This window comes from Tamandua tetradactyla, chromosome 2 (genome assembly GCF_023851605.1).
Source record: "Tamandua tetradactyla isolate mTamTet1 chromosome 2, mTamTet1.pri, whole genome shotgun sequence".
Taxonomy (NCBI): Eukaryota; Metazoa; Chordata; class Mammalia; order Pilosa; family Myrmecophagidae; genus Tamandua; species Tamandua tetradactyla.
In genome coordinates this window covers 50127286-50152225 of record NC_135328.1, presented here as the reverse complement: position 1 = coordinate 50152225, position 24940 = coordinate 50127286, and the positions used below count along the sequence as shown (strand labels likewise).

The following is a 24940-nucleotide window of genomic DNA, read 5'->3' as shown; positions in this document are numbered from 1 at the left end:
AAGGTTCTTCACGGAAATAGGTTCCCGCCAAGAGTCTGTTCTGCCCCTTTTTACCTCTGACAATAAGCGCCACCAATCATCTAACTAACCCTTCCTGCCGGTGCGAACTCCCTCCTATCATAATGCTCCACAAACCCTACTTCCCTCCCCAAGTTGGTATATATACACCCGGCTTGCTTAATACAATTTGCAGCTTGATCAGAATCCTGTCTTGCTGTCCTTCTTGCGTCTCTCTGTCCCATAGCCATTCTTCCCTCAGCAGGTGGCGGACCCCGTTGACTGTCCTGCGGGTCGGGACACATTAGAATCTCTTGGGGAACATTTACACGTTCCAAAGCCCATGCCACACACAAAACTAATTAAATCTCTGGGGTGGGATATAAGCATTAGCATTTTTTTAAAAAGCTTTTCTAGTGATTTCCATGTTCAGACAAGTTTGGGCACCACGAATATGTATAAGAGAAATCACAGATGAATCTGTGAGTAATAACAGTTGAAGATAAAGGCTTAATTATCTCTAGATTTTTCTTTTTCTGATTTGTCTATTTCTTAAAATCTTGCTCTAATTAGGTGTTAGCCTTCTTAATACATTAGTTAGCAATTTTAATGAATATTTTTGTAGAGCATGTACTAATACAAAATTGTATTTTTTATTTCTTATAAGCATATTTGGAATGAATTCTGCAGTGTCTTTGACTTAGCTGAACATGACTGGGGGAAGCCTATTGGTTTGGAAGTCCTCCCTAGGAACTTTCTGGTGGTCACTTCTCCATTCTGCTGCATCCTTGGAGCCTAAGCCAGGACGCTGGCCCTGCACTATGCAAACTTAAAGTGGCTCAGGTGTCAGCAGGTCTCACCCTGTTTCACAGAGATAAAGGGGATGGAGAGCTCTGTGAACAGCTAATATCAGCACTGAAAATGTCTCCAGTGACAGCCTACCAGGTCACTGGATGTTGAGAGTACACTACCCTTTGGTGAACTAAATGTTCAATGAATGTTAATGTTACTGTTAATGTTAACGAACACTTAATGTTCAAACCCCGGAACAGTCACCTGTAAGGCTTCAGTGCAGTTTCGGGTGAGCCTGAGATTCTTTTTTGGGGGCGGAGGGGGGGGGGTGGGTGATGGTCTGGGAATCAAACATGGGTCTCCTGTATGGAAGGTGAGCATTCTACCACTGAACCACCTGTGCACCTGTTGTGAGTCCTAGATTCTGTCCAAAACTAGGACATGATTGTTCTCTGTACAGCTCAGGCCAGGGTATACAGACCCTTAGTGCTGATCTCTCTAATGGTGTTTTACCCCTTCTTCCTTTCCTAGTGGGCCTCTAAGAGGCTAGAGAGTGATGCTATACCTTCCACAAGCACCAGGCCATCCAGTCCCCAGGGTGTGAATCTGCAGGGACATGGAGAATAATCTTCTGCTCCAAAGTTACTCTCAATATTAATCACCAAACAAATATTCTTTTTATTTTGTACTTTCTCCCAGTATGAATCACCAAACAAATATTCTTTTTACTTAGCTTCTCTCTCTCTCTTTTTTTTTCCAGATGGATGGAAAGGCAGGATGAGATCTGGAAAAACTGATTGGGGCAATGGGACAGTTACATTATTGAACCATTTGACCTATAAAAATGGCAGATTCATAATTTTGCCTAAATAGTATATCACATAATAATGATAGGATAAATAGGATATAATTTTAGAGAAATCCTAATCAGGGCATCACAAAGTTAGAAATCACAACAAACCCTAAATCTTTTTTGATTCTCCTTGTACTTTTTAACTGCCAACTTACCCTGTTGGCCTCCACGTGGTGCAGCCTGAAGGCCTCCCCTGTGCTCTCATTCACCACATCAAACTGGTGTCGATAAGCTACACAGATGAGATTGTCACTCTCTTCGGTTGGCCCATCCACTAAGGTCATCACCACAGGAGAGTCAGATAGACAGATCTCCTATGTGATTGATGAGACACAAGAGAAAGGGGTTAGGACACAAAGCAGCCATCTTCCTGTCAACCTCCTACTGCCCAGCACAGCATCCTCCCTGGCTTCCAACCAGAGGAGTATCACCCTCCCCAGGCTCCTGCAGAGACCTACACCTGCAGGAAGCATGGCTGGGAAAGTGAGAATCTCCCTCAGAATCAACATCAGAATTCTCCCTTCCATGACTTGTCCTCAAGACTCAGACCTCTGTCCACTGGAAAGCGTAGAGACCAGAAAACAAGTTTATAAAATTGATACAAACAGTGCACTCCATTTTAGCCCTTAGATAGTCTGGCTTTGCCCTGTGATTTTATAATAATGATAATAAGAATAGTAATAATAGTAACTGGTAACCTTGTTGAGCTCTTGTCATGTACCAGGCACAGTTCACAATGATTCCTTATAACAACCTTATGAAGTAAGGATGGTGAACAGATTATTCTATTTTGCAGATGAGAAAACTGATGGTCAAAGGTCAAGTGATTTGCCTAATGTCACACTGTTTATATGTGGTAGAGCCAAGATGTGAACTCAGGAAATCTGATTTCAAAGCTCATGTTATGCTGTTCTGTTCCCCCAGATTGAATATCAGCATAAATTGATAGATTAAATTCAGGAGGCTTTAACGCTAAACAAAAACTATTTCTCAGTTCACCTATAGACAGACTCTACCTTAGGGGTCACTGTTTGACATATTTCACACCTTAGTATATCAGAGTTTTAAAAAAGATATTAGGTGGCAAGAGAGAAGATCAACCCTGTTTCAAGACCGTTGAGGAGGTTTCTCTCCAAGGCACTACCTCAATCTGTCAGCAAATCCTACTGACTAAGCCGACTGATTCTTCACCGCCACTCTACCAAAGTCACCACCATCTCTTGCTAGTATCTTGCATTATCCTCATGCTCTCCTCCACACAGTAGCCAATCAGCTTTTTAAAACATATACGTCTTTGTCTCAAAGCTGCAATGGCTTCCCACCTCATTCAGTCGAAGCCAAAATCCTTGCAATGGCCTTCAGGCCTTCAGAGCTGGAAAGAATCTGGTTCCAATACCCTCTGGCTCATTGCATACTCACTGTGTTCCAGCCACTCCAGCTTCTTGACTGTGTTTCAAACAAGGCCTCAGAGCCCTTGACTTGCTGTTCTTCCTACCTGGAATTCCCTTTGTCCAGAAATACTCATCACTCGTTCTCATATTTCATTTTGTCTCTGCTCAGTGGTAACCTTCTTACAGAAGGCTTCCCAGAGTACCCTTTCTAAAATAGACACCTTTCTATTATTCTTTGTTCCCCTACCTTACTTTATTCTTGTCCTAAATACTTATGTCTGCCTGCCATCATATATTTATAAGCTTATTTCTGTTATACTTCAATCTCTATGAGAGAGACATGTACCTATATCCCTAGTGCCTAGAACAACACCCGTAAGTATTCATTGGAATGATGCACTGGACAGAGTAGGGAAAAGCCCTGTTTGTCTTAGTCTTCTGGGGGAAACTAAAAGGGCACAGAGGAGAGGGTTTCCAAGTTTGGTTACCAAACATTGGGACACCCCAGTGGATGACAAACTCTAGGTGTAGGAGAGTCTGCCTTATGACACCCTGGTCATGAGAGAAGTGATTTGAAGAGAAAACCTACCCTGATATACTGGAATTCTTCAACAGGTGACTCTGAGAGGGGAGATAATAATGAGATGTTGGTTACCCCACTTGGCTTGTTATGTTTCCTTGTGATCAGAAGCAGTTTATTCCGAATTGCAACAACTATCCTCAGTTCTCCGGTATGGTGAGTATTAATGGCATACAAGTGACAGCCTGGGAAGAGAAATAAATTATATTGAGCACATGACAAAAGGGTTTGTAAGTCCCAAGGTCTTGATAATACCCAAAAACCTTGGAAATTAAGCATAATCCAGAGAATGGGGGTGGGGTGGGGGGTGGGATGAAAGGACCATGAATTAAATAAGAATGTTTCTGCCACCAGGCAGAAGGAGGGTTTGAAATAAAAATTAGGTTGAGTTACAGAAAAACTAAGAAAATCATATTCTCTATATTCTAGAGTTTGTGACCTAGGCCTCATAGCTTCTATTTGATATGATTAAACTGAGGGTAATCAGAGTTTCAGGAACCAAAGTCTGTAAAAATCTCTTTACTCACAGATTTTTGCTAATGGTGCTTAGCTCATTCTAAAACTTGTTAGGCAAGACCCGAACTTCCTCTAGTCTTCAACATGTTTTTCTATCTTTCAAGATCCTTGTAAGGAAATACTGAGGCAATTTTTGTGATATTTCCAAGTAAAAACAAACAAGTAAGATAAATTCCTACTCGTTTTTATTTCTAGTAAAACACGGGAAGACTAAGAAGAAAAACTAAATGAATAGAAACCACTGAAATATGAAGAATCAAGTTACCTTTTGTTTTCTCAAGCTTATTTTCTCTGCTGTCATACTTGCTCTTCACAGTCTGGTTCCCCTCAATGCCCTTTTGCACAGTGCTTAGCCTGAAGACAAAGAGGCGGGCATCTTTTCCTGGTGAGATAAAAAAGATTGAAGAGGAGATGAAGATGTTAAAGTGGCCTAGAAGACTTGAAAGGGCAGATTGTGTGGGAAAACTATTGCTAGAGGAATCATGATTATTAGTGATGTCTTAGAATTCGGGAGAAACCCCACAACACCTTTACCTAATAATGCAATTGAAGATGACCCCCACACCTCCAGCCACTCTTCTCACCCTCATTCTCACTCACCAGAGAATAAATGGGTCACCAAAGGCCTCTGACCACTGGGCATCAGGAAAAGATACAGTTGGTACAGCCTATGGAGTCAGACCCACGTGACCCTCAGTGTCCACTGCAGAAAGCTACATGCTTTCCTACATCCTAGGGCATGCCACACAGAAGGGGAATACCACCTTTGTCTGCTCTGAGAATCAGAAGGTCCAGAGTCTCAAGCACATGCATCTGCTTCACAGGCAGAGTTCTGTCAAACACTGGCACTGAAGGAAGGTCATCTGAAAAGGAAACCAACACTGTAACCATGTCCATGCTTTTTTCTAGAGCCTATAAAATGTGTCTGTAGGTAGCTTTAGAACCCCAGGTCTCTCTAGGGAAGGAAGGAGGTTGCTTCTAGAACTTTCATAAGATCTATGCAATAAAGTCAAAGTATTAATCTCTTTTCAACTCAGGGAGAAGTACTGATATTTCCTTCCCAAAGACAGTCAGAACTCTATACAGTGAGCATAGCAGCGAGGGCATGTAAACTATATTATTCTCAATGTTCACCAAAGAAAAAGCAATACCTCTCAATCTCAATTTTCACCAAATAACTGGACAATAGGTGAGAAAAAGAATAGGATCAGCTATTCATCTTAAATATTTTCTTATTTTTATGCAATATTTGGAACTGTATTACATCTTAGGTCATTATGCGTACTTTACAAGAAAGCAAAATCAAAACTTTCTGTATTTAAAATAGATAGTATACTGACATATCCTATGTCTGTATCAATATTAGTTTGCCTGTAAATATTTCTCCGTGTAGGAATAGGAAATCTCTTCTTCAGGCAAAAATAAGTAAATTGGTCTAGGAGAAAATATCAATTAAATTGCTCAAATAACAGAAAAAAAAAAAGCGCAAATGTAAGTGGAAATGCTCAGGAAGATTTCAGGTAAACAGATGATTAAAGATATTGTAGTTACACTTAGGTTTTGTTTTTAAGCTTACTTACTGGGGTCTTAAATTGGGAGCAATTACTTTGCTCCCAGAGGATTCCAGAACATGGGGGGATAAAAGATTTATTAAGGCGGCTCCATAAGCAAAAGATCTGTTCTGAGCTTGATGCAGTATTGGAGCAGAGTAGATGGTGGAGACATTGTAAGCAGGAGAGTTGACTCTCTCATTCTTGAGCCACACTTTGGTCTTCAAGTGTTCTGCTATAGGTTTGGATTTGTTTGTCTAGTTATAGTTTAAGTGCAAGGGACACTGAGGATCTTGCCTCTTCTAGAAACCTAAGTCTGACTGGAAATTCATCCATCCATGGATGGTGCCCAGAAGGGACAAGACCTTCTGACTTCAGCATTTATGATACTCTCAGTGGGGAGGGGTCTCCTATTTCTACAGCTGAACAATGAGGACTCTGAATTTATCAGAGCACAGCTCTGTTCAACACTGGGTTTGTCTCTGGTTCCCCTTAATTATTGGGACAAGTGTAAATTTTATGATAACCTATTAACCACTTTCCCTTCTCCACCCCAGAACTTCACAAAAAGAAATAAATTCTCAGGGTCTTTGTATTTCTGCTGGGGAAGTCTTATTTTTTCAAAATACATGAACACTCTAGTACTCATTATCTTATTTGGCAAAATATGATTATTTCATTTTGTGGGATAACAATAACAGCAACAGCAGCTAATATAGGCTGAGGGCTCACATGCGCCAGACCATAATGCTAAATGTTTCACATGTTATTAATTTGTATGTTCCAATGACTCTATTATGTAGAAATTTTTAATATTCCCATTTCACAAATGAGCAACCTGAGGCTCAGAGGTGTTAATAACTTGTCTGAGGTCACATCTCAAGCCTATGGAACCCAGGTCTGTGCAAGGACAAAGCCTATGTTCTTAAACAGTGCTACAGAATAAAAGCAGCACTACCTCCCCAGGGATTGATAGTGCATCCACAGAAGCAACAGTACTATAAAAAATTAGTAAGTGACAGAAGCACTTCACTTTAAATTTACAGAGAAGTATATTTATTATAGAGCTGCCAAACTGTATATAGAGTAAATTAGCATCTATTCTCCATCAAATCTTTCTCAGATGGCTGAATATTTTTTATATACAGCACAGGAAGGAGGAGGAAGAGGTATGGATTTGAGAAAATGACATGTGGATCCTCATGATTGTTTCCTAGCATTTTTTCCTTCTTGTAATCTCCTTATGAAGAAACTGATCATCTTTTAGAAACTGCCCTTCTATTACTTTAAAACCAAAACAAATGGTTATTACATACTGAATCACTATTTTGTCTGCCTTCAAAGTAAGTTTTGTTACACTTGGAATACAAAGGATCTTGATTTTAAAAATGACCTTGAAAGGAGTAGACTATGGAGTAGGTAAGTCTAATTAAATTAAGCAGAAGCTAATGGGATAGAGTAGAATTAGCTTGAAATGAAATGGGGAGATTCACTCACGGAAAAATTCATAATATGATTTAAGTGTAGATAAGAAAAAGATAAACAAAGAAATAACAAGAGAATTATGGCTTAAAAGCAGACCAAGGAATACAAAGAGAGCCTTAGGGTTAGTCTCATTTTCAGCAAAAGCAAACAGGCAAGCATCACTGCATAATCAGAACATGGAAAAATAATCAGAGTAATCTAAGCTGGTGGGTGCACAAAGCTACCACCTATATAAGACTGCCTTCAAATGTAGAAGAAAATATTTTTTCTGATAAATCAGAATAATCCTTATATAGCCATTCAATTTTGGATGCACCAAGATGAAAATTTCAGAAAGCAAGTTGGTAATCTTGGTTTGGATTTTAAATTAAAACAACAACAAAAAGAAGCAACACAGATAGAACTTTCTTCTGTTTTAAGCCAGACTTACAAATAATATGAAGCATATTCTCTCTTTCCTAAAAAGGAAGGCAGGCAGAATTTAACATTCTTTTTTTTTTTTTTTTTGCATTAGGCAGACACTGGGAATCGAACCCGGGTCTCTGGCATGGCAGGTTGAAATTCTGCCACTGAGCCATAGTTGCACTGTGCAAATTTAACATTCTTTTAATCACAATTCTTTTCACAATTATTTGCCCAGGACTATATTTTTGGAAGTCTATTTAGCATATAGACAACAACATTGGTAGAGTTTTGTAGAATTTAATAAAATGTAGTTGGCTTAGTGGAAAGAACTCAGGACTAAGAATCACATCTAGGTTTAGTTCCAGATGGGCCACTAATCAGCTGTGTGATCTCATGTAAGTCATATCAGTTTTTTAGGCTTCAGATTCTTCATCTATAAACTAAGAGACTAGACTAAAACTCTAGGGTCTATTTTTGTTTAAGAATTTTAAAAAATTCTTTTATTGGTTGTACTCTAAAGATTTTGTCACTTTTTAGCAAGTTCATAGAGATATAGTAAAAACAACAGCTGCCATTTAATAAGGTATTACAATGGGCCATACACTGTTTTAAGCACTTAATGTAGGCAACTTTATTTAATCCCCACAATCTCCTGTTGGTAGTTATTGTCATCCCTACTTTATTTACTTCATCATTAGTTTTTAATATGATCTATTTCTCAGGCACTAAAAACTACTCACACTTTAGAGACACCTGAGGTTCAGAGAGGTTAGGTAATTTTTCCAACAAAGCCACTCTAATTGCTTTGTATTTAAAAAAATTAAACATTTCATTTAAATTCTGAATTTATAGATTTTGAATCATCTGCCTTTTATTAACATAGTTATGTATGCAATTTTGTTATGGACACAGTTATAAATAAAAATAACAGATAATGTCAGAAATAATTCCATTATAGAGCACCATCCATCTCTTTCATCATACTACAAGAGGTGTCTAGCACATTGCCCAGGGCATAGCAGGTAAGAGTCTCAGAGGAGTAAAGGTCATTGTCAAAGGGCAGGAGGATGCTGCAGAGTTTTAGCCATTATGTCACTCTCACAGCAGTGGCTTCAGTATTCTCATAAAAGATCACAATGGTAACCAGGGACTGGGCAGCGTTGCTTCTGTGCGGTCTGGGAGATGGCTGTGGACGATGCTGACGCTATGCCTCTGAAGCCCCAAGGAGAAGACTCATTGTTAGTTTTTAATCTCTTTATTATTCATTAGGAATATGGAATAATCCAAAGGGCCTTCCTGCTAGAAGGGGTGACACAGTCCTCAAGATTAAAATCCCAGTTGGAGTTGAACTTCCTCTACAGTATGCTTGATATGTGGTGACAGGGAACTATCTCCCCAGCAGGTTGACCCACCTGTCTGTCAGAAATTTGGATTTCATAAGTTGAAATCTGTTTCCCTGGCAAAATCATTTTTTTTCCTATTAATGATCAAAAATGGATTTTCTAAGATACTTATCGCTTGCTTTGGATACCTGGTAATTTTTGAATCAGGATTAAAAAAAGCCTTCAAGAGAGAACATGTCTGAGACAGTGGCCTTAAGTAACAATATGTCCTTAAGGTAAAATGTTGGAATCATGATAAGTATTGAAGAAAAATGAGCTCTGCAAAAAAAGATCATTTGATTTCTGCAGGTCATTTGATTTCTACAGCATAATCAGAGATTTGGGGAAGGGAAGAACTATCACTAGGCTCACCCACTAGCTTGCTTGGTTCAGAATACAATCTCTCTGCTTGTTCTGAAAACAAGGGGTAAATTTTGAAAAAAAATGACATTTTGCTAACCTCACTGCTGAAGACACATTTATGGTCTAAAGAGAATTGGTTGGTGGTACCCATCTTAGAAATTCTACAAGTTACACAAATAAAGACATTTGTAGGAACAGCTACTCACTAACCATCCACTAGCAAGACGCCAGCATCAGTGGAAACCAGCAAGGCCTGGCCCCAGGGATCTGCACACACGGCTTCGTGAGGGAAATTACTGCAGAAACACTGGGGCTCCCAAGGCTGCGAGGCAATACAAGCATCGGAAAATAAGTGCACCAGAGAAAATACACTGCCGCAGATCAAATGGAAATGTATAGTACAGTGCCTGAAACAGTAACACAGATAACCCAGTGGGAGTAGAGTCATTCCAAACTCTGGTAGTGAAATGGGATCTGGACTCAGTAACCTTTCTTAAGAAGAAAAGTCTTTCAAATATGCATGCAACAGGACAAGAATGAATTCACATATTTCTGGCACCATGACCTGGCTCTATATTGTTATAATGTTCCTTGGGGGAAATCAAAGTGTTGGTAACCTTCTCAAAGCAAAACTTTTCCTTGAACATCAGGAAATTGGACTAACTGGTGCATACTTTTTGGAGAATTCATATTAAAAGGAATTTATCATAAAAGGAAGTCCCCCATAAATCTATAAGATAGATTCCTGTGTTGCTGATTCAGCAAAAATTATTAAACCATACATAATGTAAGAGGTTGATACTGTCTTAACATGAAATGTTTTTTGACCCATTTAAGCCTACAAAATCTTAAACAAAAAAATAACATCTGCTTGTATAAAATGCAATCTGTGCCAATGAAATCACTCACATTCTTTCCCTGTGACATGTTCAGACTCTGTGAACTTTCCCCTTGAGTTGTAGTTTCATTTTCATTTCATGCTTAAAGATTTACTTCCCCAAACAACTGCCTCAGTGCTGTGTGTGGATGTGTGGAGCTGGCAAGCCATTGGTGAGTGGATTGTTAGTCATGTCAGAATTCTGGACATTTTCAATAGAATCATTAACTTCCTTCCATGTTATCTGGCTCAGCCTCAAAAGACAAAGAAGTTTTTGAGACTATGAAAGACAAGTTGAGACTTTTACTATCAGTTAAACACAATGGCCTGATACATCCCACCCAGGCCTATACAAGAATCTGTGTGTGCATGAATAAGTGTGTTCGTACGCAAAGCAGAGGTGAAGGCTCTGAGGATCACCTTCAAGAGTGTTATCTGGGCTGAGGGCAAATACTGTCTACATTATTGCTATCTTAGAAAAGCATGCTTTCCCTTTAAGAAACCCACAAAGCTCAAAAAAAAAAATTCTAATGGCTAAGATGTAGCTTGTGTTGCTCTGAAAAGATCACCCAAAGAATGTGAAAACATTTTATAAACTGCAAAAGGGCTACACAAGTGCAGGTCATTAATTCAAATGGTATTTCCTCATAAAGATTTCTGGTAATTCTGAGTTTGTGACTTATAGCAAGAGGATATAAAAAAGCAAAGCCAACATGAATGCCAACCGGAAGATATACAGACATCAGAGCATTAGGTGACACAAGATAGACGGCCAACTCTTAATAACAAATGTTCTCTGAAAAAGGATGCCATTTTAGATCATTTATGCAGAACAGCTTTCTCAATCCAGAAGATCCAAGACCCTTAAAGGATCCACTGAGGTCTGAAGGAGGTCTATGAAACCCCTGAAATTGTATTCAAAATGCTGTGTATATGTCCCCTTTGCACATTTTAATGGGGCATGGGGTGGGGGTCCAATTGCTTTCATGGATTTGCAAAGGGACCAGTGATGCAGTGAAGTCTGAGGAACCAATGAATGTCAGTGCATGAAGCCTCAGTAATCTGGCCCCACACAGGCTCCGGTCTGAGGACTGAAGGCATTTGCCATTGCATTGGACCAAGGGGCCTGGTATAGATTCCTTAGGGCAAAAGTGTGGTCTCCAGGCCTTCCTGCCTAAGCACAGGACTCTTCAATGGCTCCCTTTAAGAACATTAATGCAACTCATAAAATGATAGACACTTAGGAGGCTGACAAAGCCCAATTCTTTTGAAATGGGAAATTCTTGGGAATAGCCTGTGGGACTCTGGCCTCTGTAGAGCCACCTACATAGTAGTTCATGAGGTTCTCTAGAGCAGTGTTTCTTCAAGGTGGTCCATGGCCCACTGGTAGGCTATGAACTGATGCAAAAAAAGGAAGCTCTTTCTTTGATGTTTACTGGTGAGCAAGTTACAGTTCCACAGACTTTTGTTTTTCATACACTTAAGAACCTTTTATTAAGAATGTAGTTAATTTTTACCGGAATTTGGTACTTATAGAGTACTCGCAACACCGCAAATTCTTACTATACACATGAGAAAACTGTTAGTGGGATTTTTGTGACCTTTGGAAAGGATGCTTTGCCATCAATCTTGTCTTAAGTTGGCTGTGGTTCTTAGCTTAAATTATATTTTTAATTCATTGTTTTCCTTAAACCAGATTTTAAAGCATGTAGGTTCTGCAATTCAAATTCAAATCATCTATAGTTTTGTCATTAAAATAAATGCATGCATAATTATTTTGTTCTTATAATGGACACTTCTCTAGTGATATGCTGCTTATGAATTTGTTCCATTTAAATAACTTATATATATTCTGAACATGGACACAATACTAGGTTATTAAGTATATAGGCTACGGTTTTACAATATAAAAGCATGTGTATAGTAAGTTCATACTTCAACTTGTTTGTACTTTTCTTCTTCTATTCTTGTTTAGCACCTAATCTTTTTCCATGGGAAGTAGAAACAAGAAGTAAATAGGCCACAGCATTTTTTGGCTGGCTGAGTGAACTATAGGTTAAGCAATGGTTTCTCAACTGTGGTCCTCTGACCAACAGCGTCAGCATCACCTGGTAACTTGCTAGAAATGCAAATTCTCAGACCCAACCCCAGACTTACTGAATCAAGAAATTCTGGGGGTGACTGTAATATATGCTAAAGGCTGAGATGCACTGCTCTAGAGCTTGCTGCTCAAAGTGTGGTCTGTGGTCAGCAGCACAGGCATCACATGAGAGCTTGTTAGAAACGCACTTTTGACCCCAGTCCAGACCTACTGAATCAGAATACGCATTTGGTCAAGATGCCCAGGTGATTTGTATGCACATAAAGCTTGAGAAGCACTGCTGAATGCAGCCTGCCTGACCAGGCCTGGTCCAGCAGTTCTGCTCCACTTAAGCATGCAAAGGCACGTGCACACTACAGAAATAAGAGAAGGCTCTCACTAAAACTCTACTCTACTTTATCTGGGTCTTCCCCTGAAGACTCTGCAGTAGACAGGCTTTTCTTCCTTCCGCCCAACAAACTTCTTTCCAAGAATCTGAAAAACTTCATTGAAGATAAAGTACACTGACCGTTCAACTTGAAAGCACCATCAACTCACCTCTTTTTTATAGATCCCTGAAGCTGCCAAGCTTGATGGGGCATCTCCTCTCACAATGGATTTCAGTTTTAGTGCCTTAGCAGAAGAGAGATCCTTTTAAAGTTTGTTATCATGCAGTAAAAGAACAACAGGATAAACAACTATTATTTGAAAAAGAAATTAAAAAAAAACCAACAGGAATAATTTCAGTCTAAGGTTTTCAGGTTCCCACACTGCTTTATCATTGATTAGAGATAAAGAATGAAGTCAGCTGGATACAATGAAGCCCTAAATACAGTGTCCTTGTCCAAATTACCCCAAATGCAACCTATCATTTCAATTAATAAAATGTATCAGTACAGTGATCTCCAAACCGTGAGACCATTGGAAAAAATACAGATTCCCAGGTCGCTCCCCAAACTTGATGAGTCAGAATCTTTGGAAGTAGGGCCAGAGTATCTTTAAACAAGGAGCAATGTTTTAGAGTGTCTGTAAAAGTGCACTATTTTGGGAGAAAGATCTTTGCCTCTAAACTTTCCTGGAGCACAGAACTTTCCTTCTTCCACCTGCCTTGCTTAGCTATCTGCCTTCAGGTGAGAACATTACTTTTCCTTCTCCCACTGTGATGTAGGATCAAGGCAGGAAGCTGTGTCACCTCCCAGATCTGAGAAATACAACTGTCACATGGGAGCAAGACAATGGGAGAATGATTCACTCCATAAGGCTGCAATAAGGTGATTACTTCCAAGTAAGAGGGTGGAAATTCAGATCTTCTGAATTTCCTGTCAGATCTACTGTCAGTCTGTGGTTACTCTTGCTAGGGAAGAGTTCAAGATGCTTTTCCCAAATTGGCTCAGAAAATTACCAGGAGGCAGGCCAGTAGATATACTCCACTGATAATAGAGAGCCCAGAATTGGGCCTATGCCTCTGATTCCAGTCAGTAGCATTCCCTCTTCTGCAGAGTGCTTTTCTCTCACTCATACCTGCAGAGGACTATACCTACATGGTTATCAAAAATCTCACTCACAATAGTACTAAGAGAAATTACAGAGCTCCTATACGAGTATGCAAACATAAAATTATCTGCAAGTGGGCCATCTGGTTTGGATGGCACGCACAACTACATGTCCAGCAAAAGAAAAAAAAAAATTTCAGGATAAAACATACCTGTCCTATTCTAACAAATTCTGCCTGGCGGGCCTCCTCTTTCTTCCGTGCTGACTTGGGTGATTCTGGTAAGACATCACTAAAAGATCGTCTATTAAGCATGTTCTAAAAAAGAAAAGCAAGTTATGAATTCCACAAATGTTTGTCAAGACTCATCCTCTGGCTTCTTATAGTGCACAAACCTATTAGCCAAATGGTCCTATTTCTAAATTCTGTATTGATTCACTCAATAAGCATTTATGGAGCACCTACTATGTGACTGGTTCTGTGCTAGATGCCAGGGATTAAAAAGTAACAAGTGGAGAGCCAGCACTGTGTAATGGCTGAGAGCAGGGGCTTTGAAATCAGTCCAAATCAGCAGCTCCATTACTCACTAACTTACTAACAGTGTGATCCAGGCCACCATGTTATGTTGCCTAGTTACAAGGATACCGCACTCAGAGTGGTGCCACCTAAAACTGTGCAACTCTGTGGCCCTGTGGTAATCTTAGGCAAGTTTCTTCTTTTTTTTTTTTTATGGGGCTAATACCTGTCTTAGATGTGTAGTGAGGATTAAATGAGGTAATGCATATAAAGATGCTTGGCACAGTGCTTAGTACAATGTTAGTTCCCTTGTAAACCAAAGTCAGAATTGAACATTCTCATTCTATCAGCAAGCATTTACTGAGCACTTACTACTCTGCCAGATACTGGAAACGTGGTAGACACAGTGTCCTTGTGGAGCAGAGTCTAATGGATGAGACAAATTAAGTAACTAATTGCATAATTATGATGTGATAATTTCTATGAAGGAAAAATATGTGAAGACTATGAGAGCACATAACTGGGAGACTTGGCTTCAAATCGGTGTATTTGGGGGGGTCGGGGTCAGGAAAGGCCTGTATAAGGTAACAATGAATTAGATGCTTGGTATTCTTTCTGCATCCTCTCTATATCCTTCCCTGACTTTAGGAAAAAAGGAACTGACAGATTACAGATTATGGCTTGCCCTTTAGGGCCCTGGAGTTAGTCTGGCCCATCCTTGTAAGGAATTACAGTGTACTGACCAGCCAGAGTCAAGGGGTGCCTACAAAATGGTGGTGGTCACTGCTCTCATTTTGAAATTTCACATCTCTCTTGGACAAGCACCTGAAACCTGATGTTACTTTTATTTACACACATCATCAGCAATTATTTTTACTGGAGTTTATGTGTTCATAGATTCTAGGTATGTCTCCTGACTTATTGTGTAATTCTTTGTTAAATAAGGAAAATGTTTTTAAACAATGATGGTTTTACTCTGAATTCAAGAGTTCCTGACATCTGGTGATTTCACCCTGAGTCTGGAAGTATTGAAAAAGCACATATGCCCCTTTCGGCATTGAGTTCTTCAAGGAAGGTGCTGTGTCTGGTCAATTGGGCCCAAGATATGTCTGGCACAAAGTGGATTTTCAGTAAATGTAAATGCTTATTTCAGTGCCTGAATATGGGGTTAGCCAGTAAAACTCCAAAAAGCACCCCTTCTCTCTTTACAAGCCTCATTTTTGCTTATCTACCAGCTCCATGGCACTGGTAACACTGGTTAGTATCACCAAGGACAGCCGCCCAAAACAGCATTCTTCAAAGGTCCAGGGACTGTTGATTTACACTATGCCTTCCCAGTCTACACCTTAATTTTCACAGTGAACAGAAAATCACATTATTTGTACACTCAACATTCCTCCTTTTTATGGTTAAAAAGGAAAGAATGCTAGCCCATGGTGACTTCTATGTAGTCTTAACTGCTAAGATTAAGGTGGCTTCTATACTTTTTCTAGCCAGGAACTCATTGCTAGGACTTATGTTCTCAACTCAGACCCCATGAGAAGGAAAGAGGACCATACACTCAGGGTTACCTTATGCAAATCTGGCATCAGATCCTGGTACAAAGATCGAATCAACATATCCAGAGTACGGCGTCGTTTCTGAGCAAATGTTGGGGTTTCCAAAGTGGCCTTTTCACCATTAATTACTAAAGCAAATCAAGTTATAAAGGGGATTACAAACATTAACAGACTATTGTAGAATGATCTCAAGGATATTTCTCACAGTGAATGCTACCTACTTTCTAACACTGATATTACTATTAATAGTACCCTTTCTTACGGAAGAATGCCTGAAAATGCTCTAAATTTCTCTATCAGATCCATACAGTCCATAGGTATGTTTATTTTAACTTTCCTAATAGACTGTGAGCTTCCTGAGCAAAGGGTATTTCTAATTACCTGAACACCTCTTTAGTTATATGCCCAACTATCGACTTACCCCCCACTACTCCTTCTATGCATTCATGCACCTACCATCTAACCATTCAATATATGGAGCCAAACTACCACAATGCCAATCAACCGATATTATGTATATAGATGCTGCATTCTGTTAGACCTTAAGTAGAGTACTGGGGGTCTCTGGCCTAATGGCAGTTTATTGAGTTTTAGTGTATTACAAATACTACAAGCCAATAGTAGAATGTCCAGTTACACACTAGAGCACAGAACAGGAAGTATGTAATAGAGGATCGGAACTTTTAGCCAAGACAGCCATTGGTTTAAATCCCAGTTCTGCTGCCAGCTGTGTAATTTTAGGCAAATTATCTTTGTGGGGCCTCAGTTTTCTACCTTAAAAATGGGCGTAATTGTATTTCCTTCTTCGGTTGTTGTAAGAATTTAAATGAGACAATACACATAAAGAGTTAGTATCGTGCTTGGCACATGGTCCAGAATCAATGTTAACTATTACTTTTCCCAAACAGGGAACCAAAGGAAGGACAGTATTCTGGACTGAAAAATGGAACTTCCTGGGGACAGGCATTTCCTAGATAGGATCTATGTGCTGGGGGCAAGCTAAGCTTGTTTGTGGAAAAACATCTCTTAAGGAATTTAAACTACGTATGGCTATTATTTTCTCTAAATTTTGTGATTGGGAATTTTTGTTTGAGGATTTTCTCCCATTACTATCCTAGAAAAACCCATTTTAAATGTTTTGTTTTGGCTGACTAAAGGGGAAAAGTTCAAGGTCTTTGTTGACCTGGACATTATCTAGTCTTTCACCTTCCCTATTCCTTCCCTCCTGCTAAATCTACTTTGGAATTCAAAAAGACCTCTGAGCTCTTGGCTTTTATCAACTCTCTTAGTTCATCAACCTCTCCTGATCTCCTTTTCTTCCTGGCACCATGCTTGTTCACTGCATGCACTCTCACCAAAACCTTCAGTTCCTTCAGCCCCTTGTTCTGTTATATCGACCTTTCAAATCTTCTAACTTTAGATCAATTGAACCTTACATTTCACTTGACCCCCAGCCTCTTGTTGAAAAAAAACAATTCACCCTGTTGACAGCTCCATTTAAATTGATGGATTCCACTTATAAACTGGGTTCTTAGTGTTGTTTAGTGATTTTGTAACTAATCCATAGTTAAACAGCTACCTGCTCTTAAGTAGTTCTTTTCTCTTACTGGCACTGTATAAAAAGTGCTTACCTCTTCAGCCCCATGTTTCCAAGAGCTTTTGCTTGGAAAGGCTTCTAGCTGCTACACCTTTCTCTGTTGCTGACTCTTTGTTTCACATTTGTTTCTTGTTCTTTACCTGATTCTCTGTTCTTGAAACACATGGACCCCACAGTTTTAAGGCTCAAGCAATTTCAATGCAATTTCAGATTTCTGCCTTATTTTGAAAAATTGGAATATCTGGCAACACTGGTCTCATGTTCCAGAATAATGTCAACTGAATGGAGCAGAGCATATGCTCTCCAGTTTTTTCACAGCATCCAGTATTCCTTACTGTTCTATGCTTGGCTATCTCACTCACTTATATTCCTGACCCAGTCTCTCAAGGCTTTTGAGTTTGTGATCTCTATCCTAGCATCTGAAATAAGAAGTGTAATTATTGGAAAGGAAGAGGCAAAATCATCATTTTTTGTAAGTGACAGCAGTTTCTGCTACTTCTGGGTCAGGGTGAGATATTACCCAAAGACCCTGGTGTAAGTTAAAGTGTGTGATCTAACAGCCCTAGTAGCCCATCTGGAAAGCAAAGGAAGCCCCAACAAAGGCATCCTTCATTTCTGTATTCTCCAAGAAGTTTTAGAAGCATGTGGAAATCTGTGCAAGAGATTGGATGGTATTTACAGAAGGAAGAGAAATAATTGAGTAGCTTGGCTAGGATAATTTTGGTGACTGGAATTAAGTGACACTCATCCCTTCAAGTCTCAACTGCATGGACAGATATACAGGGGAACTTTTCTGTTCTTACTGAGGGAGGAATCATATTCAGGCCTGTGAAGGAAGGTGGGGAGACTTTATAAGACAAAGGAGGGACGAAAATGGGGCCTATTCCTTGCTTTAGTCTGAGGAGTTAGTCTTGTCCCTCATGAAACTAGGATTAAGATTGGAAGCTGATGGAGAAGTTGCTCATGAAGAATTTTGGAAGGCTTTAGTGCCTTACTGGGGCCAGATGACCAAGACTGACTCAGAGGAGAGGAGAGGAGACGAGAGGATCATTTTTCCCTAAACTGCAGAGAAAGTGACAGCATTAGGCAAAGACTGTGGGCAGCTGGTAAAGTGGCAGCAATGCCCAGAGTTGCCTGGTGAAAAGATAGAAAAGCAGAATCTTTAGAGAGAGCACATGAATGCAGTGCTACTGCCAGGGTCCAAATGGCTAGCAAGCAATGAACTTCCATGAAGAGGCTGCAGTGGATGAACCTGAGTGATGTGTTTTTGATCACCAATGAGACAGTCCTATGACTGGGATTTCTAGATATAATAACCAAGGGATACTCCGGGAGAGGATCACTTGTAATCCAGAGGATCGGGCTCAGAGTCATTTGTGTGTCATCAATGGAGTTAAAATTAATACTCAGCAGCTTGTGAAGCCTAGGACAGTCAGGTTCCACAAACATCATTTTCTCGTTCACTCTCTTATACTGACACACACACGCTCCCTAATAACTCTATCCATTCCTAAGTATGTATCTGTAACTACTCTTTCCCCTACTTAAATATCACTCTCTGACAAAGGCAGATACATATATCAGCAGAGATTCAGAAATGTCCTTATCAGAACCCTTGACAGAAAGGAAAGTTTGATGCCTCATGGTATTGTGACTGGCTAAACTTCAAGGCAGATGGGAAGGTATAGATGAAAACAGCTGAAACCAATACTCCCAGAACACTGAAAATGTTTCAGGTAAAGAATTAAGAATACTTGGAATGCTTGAACAATATTTTCTTATATAGCATCCTGGGAAAAATGCATTCTGATGTAGAAAAAGTTAGAAAAACATATCAAAATAGAAACTTACATTTTACTAGCAAAAAATCCCTGAATTCCTGGTGATCTGTAAACACTGGTGGGGATGGCAAGGGTGGGCCAAAGAGTGGTACACTTTCTTCTGAAAATATTTTCAACCTACATAGAGAACATTTCAGAATTACTTGTTTTTCTTTATTGATCACCAATATTTTGATACTATATTTGTCCTGTTGCCTATATAGTTGCCTATATAGTATGGTAGGTATATTCAGTTCCATAGCAGATGTATCTTCTCTGGGCTGCCAGCACCTCTAGCTCTCCCTTTTAACTTTGTCAGTGTGCTTTAGGGCACAGGCCAAGTCTGCTTGTATGCCCAATGGTTCAACCCACCAAGCCTTAGACAAGGTCAGGCATCCCAAGAATAACAGCAATGGCTACTGTTGAGGACTCATTAGACACCAGGTCGCAGACCTCGGACACACTCAGATCAACCCTGATTCTCACCAAAATTGCCAGGGTAGTAGCATTTTCATTTTAGAGATTTGGTCTGAGGCTCAGAGAAGACAAACACTTTTTTCAAATTCACAGAGTTAATAAGTGAGAGTTAGGATTCCAACCCAAATCTATTTGGCTCAAAGTTCATGCTCTTTTCACAACATCATAATGCCTTTTAACAGATTAATTTTTGAGAACAGAAGGGTAAGCAGGTGAGGATGCAGTCTAGGAAAGGGCATACTCTAGTCATGCTCAAACATATCAAATTTGTTCCCATTGTAAAACAAAATACAATTTCAAACTAGTCCTAAACCTTGGGTCTATTTCATGGAGCAAGACTGTATGGACAAAATTTTCCCAAAAAGATGGTGGCCTTGAATAAAATTCTGTAAGGTGAAGGCACACCTCATATTAAATCACACAAGAATACGGATATCAAGAATCTCATAAGATTAATGTCAAATTAACAAGTAAACATGAGAATTAGAAGAAGCAAATGAGATGAAGTCATTACCTACCTGTAATTGTTGTTTTGCTGATCATACCTCACTAAGGCAAAAATATCTGTGGTGCTGGTTAAGGAAATTAATTAGCAAGCCTGATGCTCACAATCAACAACCTGTGCTTTGAAAATCCCTTGTGCAGAATCATTCTAGACCAGCACTTTTGTGTGGCTAGGGCACCTATCACTTTTAAGTTGGGATAGAACACTGACTTCTTTAAGAGACAGTCCAGGAAGACTCGCAAGAGCACCATGATGAGGTTCAATCTCTGTGTGCTCATCCTTTAAGGAAAGGGCTAAATCTCCAAATCTGTCAGAAAGGCAATACAAATAAAGCTTTTAAACAATTAAGCAGCCAACAAAGCAGAAAGAGCAACTGCAATACAAACATGATTCTACTTTGAAATTAGTCACATATTTCATTTCACATATTTGAAAAGAAAAGCAATTTAAATGTCTCTATTGTATACCTTCCCTCTCTTTCCTTCTGACTTTGATAAACAAAATAAAACAAACCAAACCAATGTAGCTGATGGCAACCTCTAAGCAGAATTTGTGTAGGAGCAGGCCAATAGTACCAGTATCTCCATCTAGCTTTTCTTTCTCCCACTCCTTCTCCTCCCCCCACCATCTCTCACCCACAGGTTTCCTTAGCTAGAACTAGAAAACCATGAATCCTTCACAATGTTTCTATCCCTACACCAGCAGAATGAATCCGTATTAACAATCCGCTTGTCCCTTTCCAGAAATACATATGCTAAGCCCCAAATCTAAAACTTGCAGCGAAGAGAAATTCTAAAAATAATGACCACCTCTCAGTCACTTAAAAAGTCACCTCTTTTCCCCTCCAGCATCGTGTCTGAAGAAGTTTTCCTTGCAGGAAGGGGGAAATATTAGTTCTAAATCTCAGTGAAGAGAGCAAGATATCACTTACTAAGCAGAGAAGAGAACAGAAAAAAAAAATCATAATTAAGGTGAATGGCATACATTTCCTTCCTTTCTCTCATGGGTGAAATTTGGCTATTTTCAAATTTTAAAAACTTACATGTTATCTTCTTAGGTTATAATGAACAAGTCAAGGTATATAGAGCAACCAATTTCAAAAGTAATGAGCCACAATGGTCCTGCCTTCAAATATTTTTCCTGGAGTCTCTAGGGAACATGAGTGACTAGACAAGAATTTATTCTGGAAAAGGTTATTACTGGTCTTTTACTTATTATCATGAACTACCAACTTTGCATTTCACTATCATGGCCCATGACCCAGAAAAACAGTCCATAGTTAGGTATCTGTTGGGATAGACATGCTCATGTCTCATGCCTCATGCCTGTATGGCTGAAATGAATTCAGAAATTGTTGTGAACTTTAGTTCCATCATTGCACTTTGACGGCAAAATAAGCTAGCTGGCCAGGGATTGTAAAATCGGATCCTCATTCACAAATAATCTGAAAAAAGGGAAGGTATTTCAGAAGTCAAGGATTCTCTGAGAATTAATCCATTCACTTCTATAATGGGTAGAAAAAGGAAAGAGAAAAATATGGTGTTAGGAAAAATTCTAAAACAGTGGGTATAAGAATCTGGCCTATTTATAACATTTGATTTTAGGGGCATTTTAAGTCCAATAAGCCTGGCCAATAGCTTGTGAGACTGGAACATTTACAAAGGCGCAGGATACGTGTAAAATGGGAGCGGATCATGGAAGGCTTAAAGGCGGGAGATGATTCCTCTCCTTCCTGGAACACAATAGTGACGATATCATTTCCAATGTGGCGCTTCCTTTCCACCTGTATATAAGTATAAATAGTATCTCTGAGAAAGTCAATGTAAGCATGGCACATTCAGAGTTAAACAACAGAACACAATACAACAGAACACAAAGCAATAACTATCACAGAGCCCATCTCTGGCTTCTTGCGTCCCATATTTTACTAATCTCTTTCTGGCTCTCCTGGAAACCTGCTCCTCCCCCAATTTGGGCCTGCAGGTACTCTTATCTACCTTCTTGCAAAAGTCTTCTAACCAGCCTCCCTGCCTCCAGCCTCTCCCATGTTTACTGCTCTGATTATGTTAACCTTTGTTCAAAATCTCCTCGGCTTGGCACTCAAGTTTCCCAAACAGGAGTATGCATCAGAATTCCCTGAGGAGTCTGTTAAAAATACAGACTGAGCCTAACCCCAGTCTGGGGATGGAATTTAAACACGTATATTTTTTATGAATGGCATGGATACTTCTGAAGAACATACTTGGTAAGAACAACTGCCCTATATAATCTGATCCCAGCTGACCTTTTCAAAATGATCTCCAAGCCTGGGGTTGGCAAACTTTCCTGTAAAAGGCCAGATAGTAATATTTTTTGGCTTGTGGGACATATGTGCTCTTTGCAATTTCTTAACTCTGCTGCTGCAGTGTGAAAGTAATCATTAAAAAAAACATAAATGGATGTGCATAGCTGTGTTCCACTGCTGTGTTTATTTATTTTGTAAATAAAGAGACAGGCCAGTTTTAGCCCAGGGGCTGGTTTGTCAATCCCACTCCTAGTCCCTTGTCTAATCAAACAGAATGATTTGCCAAGGATCCTTTGTAAGTTTTCAGCTCTGGATCTGTGGGGGACAAAAATGGTCACATATTTTTTGTCTCTCCCCTCATTGAGAGGTAGAGTTTATTTCCCTCCTCTTGATTATGATTGGCCTGGGACAATGTTGCAAAGTGACCTTAGACCAGAGCTTCTGTTTCTTCTGCTTCTTCTCTTTGGGAATATGGACCTTAAGGACCCCTGAGCCACATGTTAGAAGTCCAGCCACTCTGTCACAGGGCCATGTAAAGAGACCACTTGAGAGGCCATGGGCAGACGAGAGGCCCCGAGACTTCTTGGCGAGGACAAGAGACCTAGCTGTTCTAGAATCACTACCAGATAACTTGAGCCTCAGCAGTCGTTGACTTCAGACACATGAGAGTGAGACCAGCAAAAAACCTGCTGGCTAAGCCCAGTCAGTGCACGGAAAGAACCATTAGAGATAATAAAATTGTTGTTTTAGCCAGTAAGCTTTGGAGTGAATTATTATATAGCAATAGGCCAACAGGGTCAGTTTTGAGTAGATTTGAGGTGGTAAGCTAGTCAGCCAAATAAATATCTGGTGGAAGAGAGTGCTAGGCAGAGGGAACAGCCAACACAAAGGCCATAAGGTGGGACAGTATCTGGTGAACCTGAGGAGTAGGACAGGAAGACAATGTGATTGGAATGGAGAAAATAAAAACAGTGGTAGGTGATGAAATGAGAGAAGTAACAGGGGTCATGTAGGGTTTTGCAAGCCATAGTAAGGACTCTGGCCTTTACTCTGAATACTCTAGGTGTCACTGGAGGGCTTGAGAAAAGAAGTGGTAAGATCTGGCTGCTCTATTGACAAACAGGCTGTAAGAGGACAAGAGTAAAAGAAGGGAGGGCAGATAGGACAGATAGGAGCTACTCCAATAATCTATAAAAGAGATGATGGTGTTCTATAAACCTACAACTTCTCTAAAAAAAGAAAAAAAAAATCACAGCAGAATATTTTAACCCTGGCATTTTGACATTGAGGACATTCCACACAAAATACAATTTGGCCCAAGGAAAATTAGAGTAGGTAGAAATTATCATGACAAATAAAACTAACAATGAGAGAGAGAGAGAGAGAGAGTCCAGAAGTGATGAGAAGTGGTTGGAATTTTAGATACACTTTGAAAATAAAGACAACAGGATTTCCTGAAAAATTAAATGTGGGCAGAGGGAACAAAAAGAGAAGAGTCAAGAATGACTCCAAGTTTGCTCCAGTTTGGAGTGTTGCAGAGAGTTCTGGCTGGAGCTCTAATTTTGGGTGTTATCGGGGTATAAAAACTATGTAAAGCCAGAAGAATAGATGAAATCATCAAGGGAGTGAATGAGTGTAGAAAGAGAAGAGGATAAAGAACTGAGCCCTGGGGCATGACAATGTTCATAATATATCCAAGATCACAGGACTAGTTAGTGGCAGAGCTAGGATTTGATCCAGATCTGGTCGACCAGAGCCTGTGCTTTCATAGGGTACTAGATGCCACTGTCTACAGCTGGAGTAGTTGAGGCTATGACTTTGTTAGTGGGTGTGGCGGTTTGAAGTTGTATGAACCGCAGAAAAACATGTTCTTAAATCTAATCCATTCCTGTGGGTATGGACTCCTACGTAGGACCTTTTGATGTGGTTGTTTCAGTTAAGGTATGTCCCATCTTAAACAGTAAGGGTCTTAATACTATTATTGGAATCTTTTATAAAAGAATGAGATCCAGAGAGAGAAAGCCACTGAAGCAAGAAGCTGAAATCAATGAAGCCGTGTTTCAGTTTGAAAATATTATGTTCCCCAGAAAAGCCATGTTTTAATCCTGATCCAATTTGGTGGGGGCAACCATTTCTTTTAATCCTGATTCAACATTATAGAACAGAAACTCCACATAGATATGACACACTGAGTTATGGGTGTGGCCTTTTGATTACATGGAAATGTGACTCCACTCATTCAGAGTGGGGCTTGATTAGTTTACTGGAGTCCTTTAAGAGAGGAAGCATTTTGGAGAGAGATCAGAGCTGACCGAAAAAGAGCTAATAGAAACTTCAGACTAGAAATGATAGTCAGAGGACAGAGACAAGGGTGTTTGGAGATGCTTGGAGTCCAACAGGACATGTTAAGCAAGCCAGG

General features: G+C 39.7%; 1 protein-coding gene and 1 long non-coding RNA gene across 8 annotated transcripts in view; one reads left to right on the top strand and one right to left on the bottom strand.

The window, feature by feature from the left end:
- The window catches only part of LOC143670649 (uncharacterized), a 42100-nt gene extending 36652 nt beyond the window's left edge, over positions 1–5448 (top strand). The window contains exons 2-3 of the long non-coding RNA XR_013169422.1: positions 3649–3769; positions 4325–5448. This is a non-coding gene — a long non-coding RNA (uncharacterized LOC143670649). The remainder of the gene's footprint in view (positions 1–3648; positions 3770–4324) is intronic.
- GARNL3 (GTPase activating Rap/RanGAP domain like 3) overlaps positions 1–24940 on the bottom strand; it is a 254850-nt gene that overhangs the window by 45806 nt on the left and 184104 nt on the right. For all 7 annotated transcript variants that reach the window (XR_013169397.1, XM_077145391.1, XM_077145397.1 and 4 more), the window contains 11 exons: positions 21912–22020; positions 20251–20296; positions 19287–19393; positions 15851–15966; positions 13977–14081; positions 12830–12904; positions 9525–9636; positions 4894–4992; positions 4395–4511; positions 3623–3798; positions 1798–1956 (listed from right to left, as the gene is read on the bottom strand). Coding sequence is in view for 6 of the 7 variants with exons in the window: in XM_077145391.1 (XP_077001506.1) it covers positions 1798–1956; positions 3623–3798; positions 4395–4511; positions 4894–4992; positions 9525–9636; positions 12830–12904; positions 13977–14081; positions 15851–15966; positions 19287–19393; positions 20251–20296; positions 21912–22020 (1221 nt within the window). In the remaining variant the exon portion in view is untranslated. The remainder of the gene's footprint in view (positions 1–1797; positions 1957–3622; positions 3799–4394; positions 4512–4893; positions 4993–9524; positions 9637–12829; positions 12905–13976; positions 14082–15850; positions 15967–19286; positions 19394–20250; positions 20297–21911; positions 22021–24940) is intronic.